Source organism: Cydia pomonella, chromosome 3 (assembly GCF_033807575.1).
Source record: "Cydia pomonella isolate Wapato2018A chromosome 3, ilCydPomo1, whole genome shotgun sequence".
Classification (NCBI taxonomy): domain Eukaryota; kingdom Metazoa; phylum Arthropoda; class Insecta; order Lepidoptera; family Tortricidae; genus Cydia; species Cydia pomonella.
Genome location: NC_084705.1, coordinates 1,764,565 through 1,781,826, shown reverse-complemented (window position 1 = coordinate 1,781,826; position 17,262 = coordinate 1,764,565). Strand labels below are relative to the sequence as shown.

Sequence of the window (17,262 nt, the reverse complement as noted above, 5' to 3'; positions counted from 1 at the left end):
AAATTCGTTTAACCCCTCTTGCCTTGAAACCCTCGCAACGATGATTCCACTTTTCGCTTTCTCGGGTCGGGTATAAATATTAGCACGAGCGGCTAAACAACAACTTTGCCTCTTGTACTTAAAACAAATGACTATTTTATTGTTGCCTGCTGTTGCTGTTTCAACTGACCTCAGAATGTCAGGATGTTTTTAAACTGTCAGGATATTTTCTCATGTAGGTTTGTTTCCCGAAGGCAGCTTAACCTTATTGTTGTTAAAATAAATTGTTGTTGTTAAAAGTGTCCTCATGTTGGCATCAAATCAAGATCTGAGGGCTAACCGCGAACGTCCCTATCATACTTACGTACAAATTTACAAGTGCGACAGAGAGGCAACACGTCGAACGTGGTTCGCGGTAGGCCCTCAGGTGATGAGATTATGTCGTCCGTTTAAAAATAATACCAGCAATTGTCTACTTCCCCACCTCGCCAATAATGTACCGTACAGTAAGCTGCAGAGATAACTGCATAGAAACTTGTTTGCAGGGGGATCAGTTATCTCTGCAGCTCACTGTACATATTTTTTTGCTATCTAACCGACGATTTCTGCTATTGCTGCGGACTGGTTCTTTAGTAAGTAAGTACATATTAATATTATTAATATGATGTCTTTGTCTGTGATTGTTTTTATCCGTTTTTGACGATCTTGGACTTGGAGCACGGATTGCAAAACCTCTCCAGCTCCAACGTTTAATCGACTTAAATACGTGACTAACCATTTTGTGATAGTCTCATGATATGACACCTTATTATTTTTAAAGATTTAATGTTTCTACATTCAAATAATACGAGTATAATACTTATACTTACTTACTTACTCCTCTGGCGCAGCGACTCGAAGTGTGTCTTGGCCTCCAACACGACTGCTCGCCACTGATCTCGGTCCTGTGCAGTTTCTCGCTAGTCTTCAACCTGGAGCTCGTTCAGATCCGTGTCCACCACATCCGCCCATCGATACCTCGGTCGACCGGCCGGGCGGTGTGCTGTCGGCTGTCGGCTTCCCCTCAAAAGCTCTTTTCACCGCCCGATTGGCTCCCATTCGCTCTAGAATATCCTCGCAATATAATACTTATCTAAAATTAAATTGATTTCTCTAATAGGGGTTATCCATTAATTTCGTCACACGTTTAGAGGGTGGGAGCTGACAAGGAGGAGAAGGGAGTCCCAAACTGAGTGACGTCACTTTAACTTCATCAGTAACCGTTTTTTTTAATTCCCTGTACAGTCAAATAACTTTTTTTGAACTTAAAATCGTTTTTATTCTTGTAATCTTCTTTCCTGATTGTATTTGTGATATAAAATTACTAATATTTATTTCGTCAAAAATGTTTTTTTTATTAAAATAATAATACCTAATTAGTATTGCCGATTTCGTTGAAAACAAAATTGTCAAAATGTGACGTCACAACACCTCGGGAGGGGTTTGCAAAATGTGACCAAGTGTGACAAGTGTGACGTAATTAATGGATGAGTCCTGACCTTCGGTTTCGCAAATTAGCAAACCTGTAGATCATTTAAAGAAATAACTTTTCTTAATAAGAGCCAGACCACGCTAAGTTTTCATGCCAATTGCTACGTCAAGGTTAAGTTTTTTTATTGATTAAATTGAACATAATAACATACATTTTATAAGTATTTAGTCGTAAACAGCTGCTTTCGTAAGAACCAAAGTCAACAAAATTTACTGCCATCTTTCCAAACAGGACGAAAACTCTTAGAATGACATGTAGCCATATGTGACCCATGTTATTTTACTGATATTTGTAAAATATCAAACGGTGTCGCCATCTACTCGAGTATATTAGGCCAAAGGTATATCGCCATCTATTCGAGCATAAATTTTTCTTGATTTTTCGAGACTCGTTTTTGAAGTGAAAACTTCTTTAGCGGCGCTGTGCACTTTTTGTGATGGGGAAAAAATGTTAAACTCGCGTCAGGGCGTCAGGTGTCACGTGACCGTCAGATTGAAAATTCGTAAGACGGACATGTGACATCATGGTGACGTGCAAATTGAATGTCATCGAAGCCTGGTTACTTTTTTCTTTGGTATGAACTGTATCGCAGCTATTTACGCCCACCTCGGGACATAGGGGTGTTAATGTTTTATGGAGTATGTAGCTTATTCGCCCCGTGCATGTGCCGCCGCCCTAGTAGGTGTGAGACATACCTATAGCGTATTTGACAGTTTGCAGCTGCCAAATAGAATGAAGATGTCGTCCCACAAAGAGCGTTGGCGTCGCTTGTATTTCCCCCACCATCAACTTCGCAAATAGCCAATAAGGATGATTGTAGAGGGATGTTTTATTGCCAAGTTGGACAAAGCTTGGCCAGAGTTTAGGTGTACTAAAACGATTAAAAATATTACGCGTACCTATTTATAAAATGTATAGCCGGGTACAATATCTGAGGTATTAATCAGTTGATAACTTTCGGCAATTGACAAATAAAGTTAAATATTTTAAAAATAAACAGTCCAAAAATAGCTATGATGTGAAGATAGGATTGCGATAGGAAAGATTGACTGTTTTCAAAGGAATGATTATAAATATTAAGGTAGATAAGATTAATTAGGATTAATAGAAAAAGTAGATAGATATATATCATTTTATTTAAGGAAAAGCCGACTGAGATTATTATTATGAAAGTCCAAGCTAAGTTAAGTCCACACTGCACGCACTGCGATTAATTTCTTACGGATTCAGTTTTTCAAGTGCGTGCGCTTATGAAGCATGCCTTATTGCAGTTTGGTGACGCAAGAAATTAATCGCAGTGCGTTCTAAACCTAAATAGGTGAAATGAAGTAGTTATTAAGTACTTTTACTGAGTGGCGTAACTGTTGTATTTGAAACGGACATTTATCTGAGAACATCGAATGCACCATTGAAAGGGGCCTGGGGGGTCTAGCCAAGTTGACAATCGTTAATAGAAAATGCCAATCGAAATTTAAATAATGTAAGGGAATAGTAAAAAACCGGCCAAGAGCATGTCGGGCCACGCTCAGTGTAGGGTTCCGTAGTTACTCTTCCGTCACAATAAGCTAAACTGGAGCTTAAAGTATAGTAAATTGTTAACCTTTTACCCGAGTTAAACAAATAGGCAAATTTGCATAATCAGTACCTAATTAAAGTAAGTCTTTTTACTATGAAGGGAAAACTTTTTGCGATAACTCAAAAACAGCTAAACTGATCATGTCCGCTATAGTTTTCATTTAATGTTTTTGTTAAGCTCTACTTCCACGATTTTTTTCATATTTTTTGGACCTATGGTTCAAAAGTTAGAGGGGGGGGACACATTTTTTTTTTCTTTCGGAGCGATTATCTCCGAATATATTCACTTTATCAAAAAATGTTTCTTGAAGACCCCTATTAGTTTTGAAAGACCTTTCCAACGATACCCCACACTCTAGGGTTGAAGCGAAAAAAAAATTACACCCCCACTTTACGTGTAGGGGAGGTACCCTAAAAAAAATTAAATTTTTAGATTTTATTGTACGACTTTGTCGGCTTTATTGATTTATATATCCACGCCAAATTTCAGCTTTCTAGCACTAACGACCACGGAGCAAAGCCTCGGACAGACAGACCGACAGACGGACATGGCGAAACTATAAGGGTTCCTAGTTGACTACGGAACCCTAAAAATACAAAATAGGAAATATATAGAAGTGTTCGACATGATGCCAACGGCCACTTTCTATCACCGCACCGCTCGCCATCGGCGTCCTCATACCCTAGAGCCTAAATGGTCGCGTACTGTGCGGTTTAAGAGGAATTTCCAACCGCGGACGCTCCGGCTGTGGAATGAGCTCCCTGCCGAGGTTTTCCCGAGGGTATACAGTATGGGGTTCTTCAACAAAGGTACAGGCTTTTAAAAGGGTCGGCAACGCGCATGTAACACCTCTGGAGTTGCAGGCGTCCATAGGCTACGGTGACTGCTTACTATCAGGCGGGCTGTATGCTTGTTTGTTTGTGACCTGACGCGAGTTTAACATTTTTTCCCCATCACAAAAAGTGCACAGCGCCGCTAAAGAAATTTTCACTTCAAAAAAGTCACGTGACTTTTGGTAGGATCTGTCGTTCCGATTTTTTTTTTCTTTTTGTTTGGCGTTTGTCGTTGTGATTGTAATCTCGGCTAGGCAAGTAAGACGCAATCCCGCTGATTCTCATATTTTAAGGAACAAATCATTTTAAAATTACTGATTATTAATTATTTTTAAATGAATTATTTTGTATTTACTTATAATGTAACACAAAACAAATAACAGAATTATATTACTAACTTATAAAACTTAAAATGTAAGATCTGAATAAAATATGTGTGTTGTCATAAATATTGCAATCTAAATGTTTTTTGTTGGGGATTCGGGGATCGCAAGGAATTCCTAAGGAAAAAAATATGGCCGTAGATCAACGAGTATTACTAATCAGTAACGATTTTACAAATTTGCCTTGTCTGGTTTTATTTCCTCAGTCAAATTGGGACCTCTCTCGGGGGTCCGTGGCATTTTGCCCATTTTACTACCCTATAGTTAAACTATACTAAATTGTTGAATGTCTACTTTACACGGCAACTAAGGGGGTCTTTATAAATCATTGTTTGCAATAATTGTAACATACTTAAGAAATAAGTAGCTTTTAGCTAAAAGCTAATAATTTAAAAACCTATATTTATGGTAAAATATAACTAAGTCTTCTTTTTGCTATCGGCAGGCAGGAAGAACGAAGCTACAAGACCACCTGTAACAAAAATATTTACTTTAACAATTTGCTATAAGATTAAGTGCAGGCGCTTACTGTTCCTATTTTTTTTTCAGAGTTCTTCTACTCGGTGTTTCCGACAGATACCTATGTTATAAAGTTACAGGCCCTCTTTAGTTTGTATTCATTTAATACGTCGCTTAAATGTTCAGTGAGCTGCGAAATTGTATGGAGAAATTATGAATGACTTCATTGATAATGTCGCCATGTACTTTTACGGCTGATGGTACCTACACTCAGTTTGCACAGATTGTGTAGTGCTTCGCCCGTTTAATTCCTAGTCGATTTACTACTAGTCGATGTACTCCACACCACGACTACACCCATGATACCATTCCATGCCACTGGAAACATATGTACTATCATCGCATTAGGCTGTAATGATAGATTTAAGTTTAAGAAAAAAAAACTTTTACTGGTAGCAACTCGCCGTGATGGCCGAGGATAATGATGGCGACCATGGAGCTACCCGGCTCTACGACCCTCCGACATAGACCCATGCCACTGGATAAATATTTGTCCACACTGTGGTATTGCTTACTAAAGATGTAGGCGGTGAAAGCGTAGAAGCATTGATGACAACTCGTCATCATGTAAGAGCCGAGGATGTTGATGGCGACCAGGGCGCTTCCCCGCGCCATGATCACCCCGAGACATGCCGCCATCCCACTGAAAATAAAGTTACAAATCAGATCGATTTTCATCACGATCGGACGGAAAATTAGGAAAATTAAAGATTCAAAGACTCTTAGGTCCGCAGAAATCGATTGCACACGAGGCCTGCGGCACCACTCATAGTAAGAGGTAGGAAGCTGGACATTCCGATGCATAATCCTACTGATCCTAACAGTATTTCTGTTAGATATATCGTGACAAAATCTAGTATTAGTAAACTCTCACCGATAAGACGTCGGATACAGCTCAACAAAGTACGAGAACACAATTCCAATCCCCAGCCCCGTGATCATTATCCCGAGAAACAGGACGAAGCTAGCCAGCTTGTTGGTCACGACGATAATCCCAGTACCAGACGCGACTGCCGCCGCCAGTATGGCAATCAGCATGAGCTTCATGCGAGCGAGACGGGACATTAGCGCGTTCATTAGAGCGAACGAGATGGAGTGTCCAATGCCAAATATGGTGGTGAGGTATTCCAGTTTTGAAGAGCAAGCGGTCTGGGGACAAAAGTGATAGAATTAAAAAAAGGCCTAACTGACTTTATTGTAGTAACTAAATTAAACTAACCTCGTACTAGAAATTCGGCTTTAGTTCCCTCAAAGCAGGTTCAGGACATCAGGACACGCTTTTGAACTTCTTGAATAACAAGTGTGGGTTCCTTTACTATGTTTTCAGAGCTAGTACTAATCAAATTCTGGTGAATTGAGAACTTCTAGATACTTACTCCCAGATGGCTTGTCCATTCCAGGGATTTTCCATATCAACTTACCGGCTGAACACTGCTCCGCGTGCTCAGGATCATGTTGCAAACTGCGCGTGTTTTGATTCGGTAAGTTTTTATTAAAATACCGTAATACAAGTTTTACTCAAGATTTATATTTAAAACTAGTACCTAAGTTTTAGGAGTAAACTTAGTAAAGACGGAATGATTTCATGTTTACTTACTGGCTGAACTCCACCAGTGTTGTGCGTTCTGAGGATTATGTCACAAACGCCGCCTGCGCTGCCGCCGTCCGCCAGAACCGCGTTGGCTATGAACGGCTGCCACATCACCAAGCTGTTGTTACTGTGGGTTACAATTTTGTGTAAGTTCATTATAATTTGAAGCCCATGGTAACTGTCAAAAGTGATTTATTTATTTCTATTACCTAAGTAAAATGTTAGTGTTTGTGACACAGAATTTATTTTTATCTTAAATGCAGGGAAATCTTACAGCAGGCAAATCATTAATTAAATAATTACACTAGCATTTAGCACCTTATTCTTACAGTGTCAGTCTGTAGAGGTGGGTCGTGCCAGAAGTGGTTCTCTAATGATTCACTGGCAGTCCTGTTCCTAAACTATTAATTGCCATGACATACGATTAGTATTAAACATATATTTAAATGTTGCTTTTAGGATGGAAGGAAAACATTCACCAACCTTTATGTTATCATAGAAGGAAAAGTGGAATGAAGAAGGAAGAGGAAACTCAAGAAGGACATACATGGATCAAGTGAACTTCGGATATTTTTTTTAATACAAGCATATGGCCCGCCTGATGGTAAGCAGTCACCGTAGCCAACTCCAGAGATATTACATGCGCGTTGCTGACCCTGAATACCCAGAAAAAATCAGATTATCAAACAAAAGGTCAAAGATACACAAGGATTACTTCACAAGAGTGCAGATCTAATGTTTGTGATGATGATGTTGCTATATTATGCGACGCACTTTCAACTCCAGTGTAGCAGGTGTGCAAGGGGGCGGTAATTGCTTGCGATCTGGCAATTCGTCTGCTCATTTACTTTCTATATCATAAAAAAAAATACATACACACTGTAGACCACCGCAGTAATGTAGTACAGCTGTAAGGTCCTCCACAGCAGCGGAGGCCGGAACAGCGGCGTTGTTTGTCGCCAAAGAGACCGCAGTAGCGGCTGGCCAAGCGCTGGCGCATAGTCTTCATTTAGGATCAGCTTCTTTACCTGGAACAAGTGAGCAGTTTTCATTCAAAACATTTCTCTTACTAAATGTAGCTGTTAGCACAAATAGCCCATTGAAATGCTTCATTTAACCTTGTATCATTTAAGGCTTGGATATAAATATTTTCATTACAAACTGACGACGTGACGACATAATGTAAGCCATATTCTACCTTGACTATGAGATCGATAAAAATTATTACTCACAGGATAATGACCTTTTCCGCCGTTCCTCTTCCAAATCTTCTTGAGTAGTTCCACCGCTTGGTCTTCTCTACCAGCGTTAGCCAGGAACTTGGGGCTTTCGTAAAAGCAGTGCAGCGCAAGCGAGCTGATGCCCATGGGCAGCGCCAAGGACAGCACCAGGAGACGCCAGGGCACGAAGCTGATGAAGCCCAGGTCGATGGAGTACTCCATGTTAAGGAGGAAATAGCCTACCGCTGAAATGTTATGTAAAGTTGGATTGGGCCCCTTGCGTCATCTTGGCAGTAGAAAGAAACTAAAGAAACTAGATAGTTCTGAGGATTGTCTTTGTGTTGGGAAAATATCCCTGAAAATTGTCGATCGAAAGTATAATATTATTATAATATACTTAGAGGGTAATTAATGACAAAATTTTCTACGAATGTTATCACACAATTTTTTTGACAATTCCTCATATCTCTTCCTGGGAACGACTATAGGTAATATGTATCTTTGTTGATCAGGAAATCTCAAAGGAAACGCTGATGATCCGGAATAAAAGTAACATCGATAAAGGCTCATAAAGGACAAACAGATATCATAGGGTCATAAAGGTCATAAAAAGTTTTCAACCCAGGATATTTTTCTTTTCGCGTTTCTTAGCGTTTAGTACATATTAAACCTTTGAAACTGGTGAAGGATGAGGAGTCAATCTGCCTAGAGTAGCCGTAAATAAATTAAGCGCCTGGCAATGGTGATCGCTCACCTGCCGTAGTAGATGGACTGCGGGAAGGGATTGTCCATGCTATCAACTTACAACACATAAAACGAAAACAATATTGCAAAGACATGAAAGGGGCTAGAAAAAATGATAATCAAGAATAATTGTAATGCCATTCGAAATTTGAAATAGTGTATGAAGTATACGCATTTACTTACAAAAATAGTAGGCGGGTGTGAGCATAAGCACACTGGTCATAGCGAGCATGTAGCTCCTGCGCACACGCTGTGTGCTGGATTCTCCTAACAGCGCATATGTTGTCGACTGCGCGCAACTGCAACTGAAATGTAACAAGCACTCTCGTTTAGAGTACTGTCAAAAGTAAAGTCTTCATTGTTATTTTTACTTAACAGAGTTTTTAGATAACGGAATCAAAGCTCTGGTTTCCTAGGATGGTGGTGCCGTCATATAACGGCCGTAATATTACGGACGCAAAAAAAAATGTTTCTTCAATCACTGCCCTCTAGGAAACCGCGCTATTTTGTGTATGTAGACAACTAGTGACGTAAGTTTACCGCTGTATTACGGCCGATATATGACGGCATCGCTTTCCTAGGAAACCAGAGCTTAAGGTTATTGAAATAAAAGAAAAATTACCGCCTTGGCTACTTATCGAAGATTAATACCCGATTCCCTCTGTATTAAACACTTTTACATGTCTTAGTGTAAGTTGGTAAAGAGATCAATCGGTATTTCATTTCGATTTTAATGGAACCACGGTCTCAGTTGTGTGCGGTGTGTGGAACAAATACCTAGGCACCAAGCTAGTAATGAGCTGATTCGACGTGCTTTGGTCTCGGCCAACATACCCTGTATTTTGGTACCAGGGGGGTTTAAGCCATACAGATGGCAAGAGGCCGGACGGTCTAATACTGCTTTCGTGGGCAGAAGGCCGGAGCCTGCTGTGGGATGCCACACGTGTGTGTACTTTTGCTCTCACTCATGTCAGTCACACAAGTAGAAGGCAGCAGGCAGGCAGGCATATTTTTCACATATTTCTTCATAAATACATTTTTTTTCTCTAAAAAAATTTAAAAATGTTTTGTAATGTACAATCTGAGCTCTTTCAAATGATACCCTACTTCACCAAGTCATTAGACTTTGAAATTTTGCCTCCTGTTCATGGAGGACATTGGGGGAAATGTCCTCCATGAGGAGGAGGCAAAATTTCATTTTAATTTTTATTAAATATGGGAATATTTAATAACAAAATAGTAATTTCAATGTGTCTGTCTTTCAAATGTCATATCGATAGCTTAAGTGGTTCTCGAGATATTTAGCAATGTGACAGACAGACAGAAAGACAGACAGACGGACGGATGGCCAGAGTCTCACCATAAGGGTTCCTTTTGTACCTTTTTGGTACGGAACCCTAATATATAAAATGATATCTCGAGTGCGGTGTGAGGATCTTTGTACACTGCATGGTGGCAACATGATTGCATGTTGATACTCGTAAATATGAAAATGAAAATGAAAAATGATTTATTTAGGTATCAAAATTGCAGCTTATTACACAGTAGAAAAGTATTACATTTTTAGAAGCATTCTATTGTTGTTGGAAAGCCTAGGAATAGTGTCCTGAGCCCTAAACTAGGTAAACCTGTCTTATAGGGATCAGGGAACCACCTCTATTTTTAGAAATGCAGCAAAGGTTAGTTGGTACACAAATCTAAAAATTGGATAATCATTTTGCTTAATTAAGTATATACGTATACAATATCAGTAATGTGTGTGTGTGTGTGTGTGTGTGTGTGTGTGCTTGTGTGATGAACTTTTCATTATATATTATTAATTTATCATACATATACCTACTGCTGGTTGTTGGTCAACAATAGCCCTTACGTATATAAGACTATGAGTGGTTGCAATATTTTGATTAGATCGCTTTTTATTGATAAGACCAACTGTTACAAGATTATTTTACCTTTAGTACGAAGAAGAAGAAAAACTTATTTAAATGCTTATCTTACAGAATCAATCTAGCCAATCACCTTACAATTTCAAGGAGTTTTTCAGTGTTAGCGTAGTTTAGGGTCAGAGTCCAATTACGGATATTTTTTATCAAGCAGTGTTTATTATCATTTTGAATGTATAAATATTCGTTGACTTTGTTATAAAGGAAGGGTGCAAGGAAGTCAAGTTGACGACGATAAAAAACTGTATTGTGCGCAACTGAGTCGAACACTTTATGTTTTCTACGTCCACCTAGGCGACGTGCGCTTTGATTAGAGACGTATTTGTGTTGTCTTAGACAAACACGCTCAATATAAAGTTGACGGACTGATAGGACCCGAGCTATGGAGTAAAGTGTTCTAGTGCAAAATCTAATCGGTTTAAAGAACATGACCTTTAGAATCGCTCTTTGTACACGTTCTAATGGAAGCAAGTGTGTTTTAGCAGCACCGCCCCAGACCGGTATGCAATAAGTAAGCAATGATTGTGTTAATGCTATGTAGACCGATTTAAGAAAGTGTGGGTCAGAAACACGCCTTATTTTTTTGAAAATGAATATTAGCTTGCGAATACGGTCTGACAGATAGCGAATATGCCTTGACCAAGAAAGATGTCGGTCAACTATCACTCCCAAATATTTGGTTTGATCAACATTTTCTAGCAATTCACAGTTACAAATAGCAGGGTTAGTTGCACCACCTTGCAAATCACCATTGGAGCATTTATGTACTTTAAGTGTAAAAGGAAATTTCGGCTGATTGGAACTAGTGATAGAGAAGTTAATATATTTAGTTTTAGATATGTTTAATGTGAGCAGGTTTTTACTAAGCCAGTTCGTAACTAATTTCAAGCCAGATTCTACAGCTGACTTTACCTCCAACCAGCTGTCCCCAACAAATAAGATGGCAGTGTCATCGGCAAAGGTTGTGATTTGGGCATTTGGAATGTTTAGGTCGCATAGATTGTTGATGTATATTAAGAAGAGTGTTGGCCCCAGGATGCTTCCTTGCGGGACACCATGTTAATATGTTCTATATTAAGTAAACTTTAACCAGTACTTACCAGCTCGTGCTCAAGAACTTGAGCACAGCAAGCATGATCCAATTCGGAGACAGGGAGCTGATTACTGTGGCTACGAAGCTGAAACTCATCGCTAGGAGGAGGCATTTCCTTCGGCCCTGGGTGTCGCTGAAGTAGCCCCATGGGTACGACATTATTATTGGACCTGGAACCATCATCTTCGTCATCAATGTATGTATAACCTATTTGTTATTGGTTCTGACAAGTATGTAAGTGCGAAAGTTACAGGCATAGTGACAGGTGATAAAAATGCAACCATGCTGCCACCGCTATCCACATTAGCTCCGATTTTTTTAAAATTGTTAAATACAGTTACAAACAGTTTGCTAAAATGCGAAATCTTCAAGGTTAATGGAGTTAATGGAAATTAAAGAATTTAATTAATTACTGCTTGCATTTTTTTACGAATTACTATTAGTTTTGTAATAGCAAGTTATTCTAACACAGGGGTAGTTTTGGTGATGGATTGATGTTTTGTCATCTGTTTCTATTCAACCTAAGCATAAATCAGGGAATTCGAATTAAGTCAAGCTTACCAAGAAAAGGCATAGACATAAGAGTGTTCCTCTGGCTCGGCGTGACTTGAAGGTCGCACTGGCTCCCAGCCACCACCACGGAGAAGCCGAACATGTCGCAGGCCATCGAGAGGATCGTGAGGCTCAGCACCGCCAGTAGCCCGTATGTGTAGCTGCCATTCCCTAAATTATGACCAATTTGTGCGTAGTATAAGTTATGATGCGAAAATTAATCAACGAAAACATTGGTAGCTAATGAAATAAAAATGAAAGTATTTTTGTGCTCCTTAAAACCCAGCCCATAATCAGATCGTGAGGTTTAACATGGGTTTAATACAGCTAGTGACTATTGCCGCATAAAAAAAATCACTTGAACATGACTTGATGGCAATCAGAATAAAGGTCCTGATTGGGAATCTAAATGACACAGTTTCAAGGGAATGTTTTTTTCCACGAACACTCTGGATGTGAATGGAATGTAATCTCAGCCTAGTTTTCACTTGCGAAACAGTATTTTGATACTGACACCGGGGATCTCAGTTATAAACATATTCATCTATGCTATTGATGTCGGTGGCCGATCGGAAAATCCACCCGATCGTAGAGTTCCGTGTAATGTTTTGACTTTAGACACATTAAACCAGGTAGGTATGGTTTGTTAGGTTGCTTAGGCAAACTGTCCGGCGGCGGTAGCATGGTCGCGTTTTTATCGCCTATTTCCGCCGACATTGATACTGACATGCCTATGCCTAGCAGGATATCATGTAGGTACCTACTTGATCAAATGTAAGACTAAAATGTACAAATGAACATGATTTCAATGGAATAAATGATGATAAGTAAGCACTAACCATATGGTAACTTCTATGCATGAGCAAAGAGATTGGTTTTCGGCTTAAGCTCTGGTTTCCTAGGATAACGATACAGGTCATATAGCGGCCGTAATATTACGGACGCAAAAATAAGGTTCCTTCAATCACCGCCCTCTAAGAAACCGCGCCATTTTAAGATTTCAGATTTTTATTTATAAACATACAATTTAGTTTACATGTCAAATATGTTATAACTAAATTAAATTATTAATTTTGTTAACATTGACAACGTTCTAGTGACGTCATTCAACCGCTGTATGTCCGGATCTTCTCCTCTACAGGTCGCAATTCTCAATCAATTTCCGTGAAATGTTACGAGCAAGTTCAGTGGATAAATAGATTTATTGTAGTTTCATTGTATTAGAAAATGTTAAAAATGGAAATTGGTATAAAGTACTTAAGGGCCATTAGTGTCTATGGCTCTTAAAGCCATTGCGAGTACGCTGTGATAATGACTCAAAGGAGTAAGTTTGAAGGTACAATATAAATACATCCATTTTGATTGAAATAATGCAAGATTTCATAGGTCCACCCTTAGACCTTGTTTTGGGCCTAGCTCGTTATAGGGATAGATATACTGATTTCTATTAGAGGTTTACAGAGGTACACTGAAGGTACAATATAACTGCATACTTTTAGTGCAGTATAATGCAAGATTTCATAGGTTTCATTCTGACGTCAGGATGGCTGGTGGATCTTTTTTGTTAAATATCTCGGTTTAGGGAGAGGTACACTGGGTTCTATTAAAGATGCACTGAGGTTCACCGAAGGTACAATATGTTTATAAATATTTCGTTCAAATTTGCTGAGGTCCACCCGCCATCCTGACGCTTACAGTAAGTTTTTACTATTTTTAAGCTTATGATTTATGAATCTTAACGCGAGGTCCACAGCTCACAGAACCAGTACATGATGATTTCTATGATAGTCTTATTGCGGCCTTACCATAGACTCATTGGCTTAAAACTAGGTACCTACCTATTATCACAGATCTAGGATGCAACAGGGAATCGTAAGCGTCTTTCTACATCTGCGACTAATATCTGCGGCGTATAGCGCTCTGCGTGTCTAATATAATAATGCATTTAGGATACTGTTCAGGTTGCCGCATTGTAGTGTCTCAACGATGTTGGCTGGGGCACGAACAGACTGTTTTTTTCGCCATCATGAGCAAGCGATACGCGTCACTCGCAGCCGAAGCAGCACGAACCCAGCCCCTAGTCAAGCGGTACGTGCAGCTACACTCACCTGTAGCTGTTCCGCCGCGAAACTTATAAATGTTATGTAATGTTTTGTGTTGTCCAATTGTTTGTTTTGTCTAATTAATTGTAATATTAACCCAATGGACATCAAAGATTTAAAATCAATTCAATTCAATTCAATTTACTTACATTTTATTTTCTATTGTATTGAATTGGGCTCCTTGAATCGTTATAGCGAATTGAATTACAAACTTCTTTTGCTTTGTGTATTGGTTGCCCGAACTGGCCATTTAATAAAAGATGTCAATGGTCTATGTCGTGACAACTGTCAAGCTAGCAACAGTTAGCAAAAGTTAGAAATAGCTACTATTTCAACAATAGGTATTTCATATTTTCAAATTGTTACAAGCTTTTATTGTGCTAGCTATTAAATTTGAATCTAAAAAGGTATATTTTACCTAAGACTCGATTATCTAATTATGATGGCTTGAAAAAATAATTCCAATAGATGCAATAACCCGACAGTTGCATTTACCTCGGTTGATTTTACTTAAACCTTTACCTTACCTGCCAAAGTTAAAGCGTCTTCATAAGTATAAGCTTTGTCTTTCTTCTTCCCAGTCACGCTCCACACTCCACAATCCGTATTCTTATCTATATTATTGTCGTTTTTCACATCTGCGGTAAACGCTTCGTTTGTCGTCATTGCGATAAATATTATATTGAAAATAATCACTGTGTTTTAAAGTTCTTCGTGTCCAGTATGAATCGTGACTAACGTAATAACACACTGGTTATTATTTAAAAGGTAATATATATCTTTCTCGGTAGGTATTGTTAATTTTTTTACATCATTTTAAAGTGAATTTAATGCAATAAGAAAAAAATATTTAGATTATTTATTACTACTGACTTCAAAAGAAGGAGGTTCTCCATTTGAACTGTTTACAGAAACTAGTGCATTTTCAATGAAAACCCGACATTTGGTGGAGTATAACTGCTGCAGAAGATCAGAAACCATGCCACTATTTTTTGTGAAGTTGATTTTATAAGTTTTTATTATACGTTTTGATTTAAAATCTATGGATTTAGGATCGCATGTGCACTGTTTTCCTTGAGACTGTTTACACTAGTGCTTATGGTTTGGATGACACGAATATGGCAGTTTTTATTGTTATCTTTTATTACTGTTTTAATTACTTTTCCGGTTATTTTTATCTTTACTGTTTTTAACACTCAAACCTTCTCTAGTGCTATAGTTAACCCCCTGTCTGTATAAAAAGTTGATAAGGGTCCTGACCGCAGTTATATATTTTTTTAGAGCCTTTCTTTCTTCTATACAGCACAACCACGGTTTAGATCACACATACATAATTACGAAAAGTTTAGATTAGCACAGTACCCTTATACAATAATTAGCATTATCTCTTATAAAATTTTAGAGAAAAAATACAACGATTCACATGAATAAAATTCCCTTTACTGCAAACAAGCTCTATAGCAACGGAATTTGTTTGTCAGTACCACCTAGTACCTACCACTACCCATTTTCATATACTATCATGGCTTTTCAAAAGTGTACTCTGATAATAACGCATAGGGTGGTTCTTAAAGTGCTGTGTGCAATGGCTCAATGTTAGATTTTCATCTCGAACTTTTACGCCTTCTAGTGCCCCCTCTGTTTGAATCAAATACGAATTTTAGGCCACGTAAATGCGACTTGCTGGCAGTTCATAAAGCGCGCACTGTGGCGTACAGGAACTGACCATCAGTTCGCGTCTTACAATACTTAAACGCACTGCTCAAATCGGCACCTGACTGTGATGTTTTTGCCAGTAGTTGGAAGATACTATGTGACGAATGTAAGAGGTTATGTGAGGCAATGGATGATCACGCGTCTTCGGTTAGTATTTAAGTTTATTGTTATTGTATAACACAAATTTATGTTAACGTTTTAGGATAGTAATAATTTTGTATGCATTCCACAGTGCCTTAGTATCTAACTGTAATGCTGTGTAATCTGTTTGAATAAAAATCTCCTACTGTAGTATAAAAATAAACGAAATGCGGAACATTTAAAATAGAATAATCTACAACCAGGGGGTTTGTGAGGTGAGCTGTGGACTTCGCGAACATTTAAAACAAATCCTTATTCTGAACTTATATATTATAACATCCAGAATACATCGTTATCGCGGGAGTAAAAACAAGCCTGTCAAAGAACACATGTAACAGAATGTCTGTATTGTATAAACGGAGTATTCTGCCTACACATTCTAAACATTTCGTGCCGTTGACGGAAAAATGATGTCACGCTACATAGAGTATGATTCCAATTAGTATTTTCGTAATAATTAATCATTTGTCAATATTAAATAAAATTAAAATACGTCTAAAAAGTTTTGGCCCCTTTGGCATGGTGTCGAGGATACTGGCAGCGTTTCCCCGCTGTATTGCGAAGTTAATACGTTGCGCGAGAAATCTGTCAGCTCTTAACGAATTTAATTTTGATTTTCGTAATACATGACTATTTTTTTTCTAAATTTTCTAGTGCTACATTTTGCACTCATAGGTACATATAAACGTTTCTCGATAGGAGTGCCACTTCTGTTATTATTTATTTATCATAATCTTTCAAATCCTTGTTGCTTCCGCCATAACGATGTATGATACAAAATAATATTTGTCCAAGCTGAAATACAGGCCTTCATTTTCGCTCGGTGAATATGAATGAAGTGAATGTTTCAGCTCGAGCTCTAATCTCTTAAACAATTGCTTTGTACTTATATGTTATTGACTACCGAATTATGACACCCATATAATTTTTATGTTAGGCTTATAACTCATCTTTATAACTTGTGAGGTGTGTGCCGATTTTAATAATTTCATATGTATTATAAGCATACATCGTTATCGCGGGAGTAACAACGATTTAACAGTACTGAAATATCGTGACAAATAAACAATAACAGAGGTGACACTTCTATCGAGAAACGTTAATATGTACATGGGTACATATTAGAGTTCAAAATGTAGTAGTAGAAATTTTAGAAAAATATTGGTCATCTATTACGAAATTCTAAATAAAATACTTTAAGATGTTAAATTGACCTTTTCAAACGAAAACTTCATGCCAGATATGAAGCACATCTAAGAGGCTTAGAATGCGTAGGCAGAATATTCCGTTTATACAAAACAGACATTCTGTTACGTGTGTTCTTTGACAGGATTGTTTT

General features: G+C 38.2%; 1 protein-coding gene across 1 annotated transcript; it reads right to left on the bottom strand.

The window, feature by feature from the left end:
• Window positions 1-3,419: 3,419 nt before the first annotated feature.
• On the bottom strand, window positions 3,420-17,212 carry LOC133515737 (uncharacterized). The gene is made up of 10 exons (XM_061848306.1): window positions 14,594-17,212; window positions 11,974-12,135; window positions 11,420-11,582; window positions 8,560-8,681; window positions 7,645-7,877; window positions 7,289-7,440; window positions 6,419-6,539; window positions 5,696-5,970; window positions 5,337-5,464; window positions 3,420-4,774 (listed from the first exon to the last, which is right to left on the bottom strand). The coding sequence occupies exons 1-10, from the start codon at window positions 14,730-14,732 to the stop codon at window positions 4,722-4,724; spliced, it is 1,548 nt and encodes a 515-aa protein (XP_061704290.1). The 5' UTR covers window positions 14,733-17,212; the 3' UTR covers window positions 3,420-4,721.
• Between the last annotated feature and the right edge of the window lie 50 nt (window positions 17,213-17,262).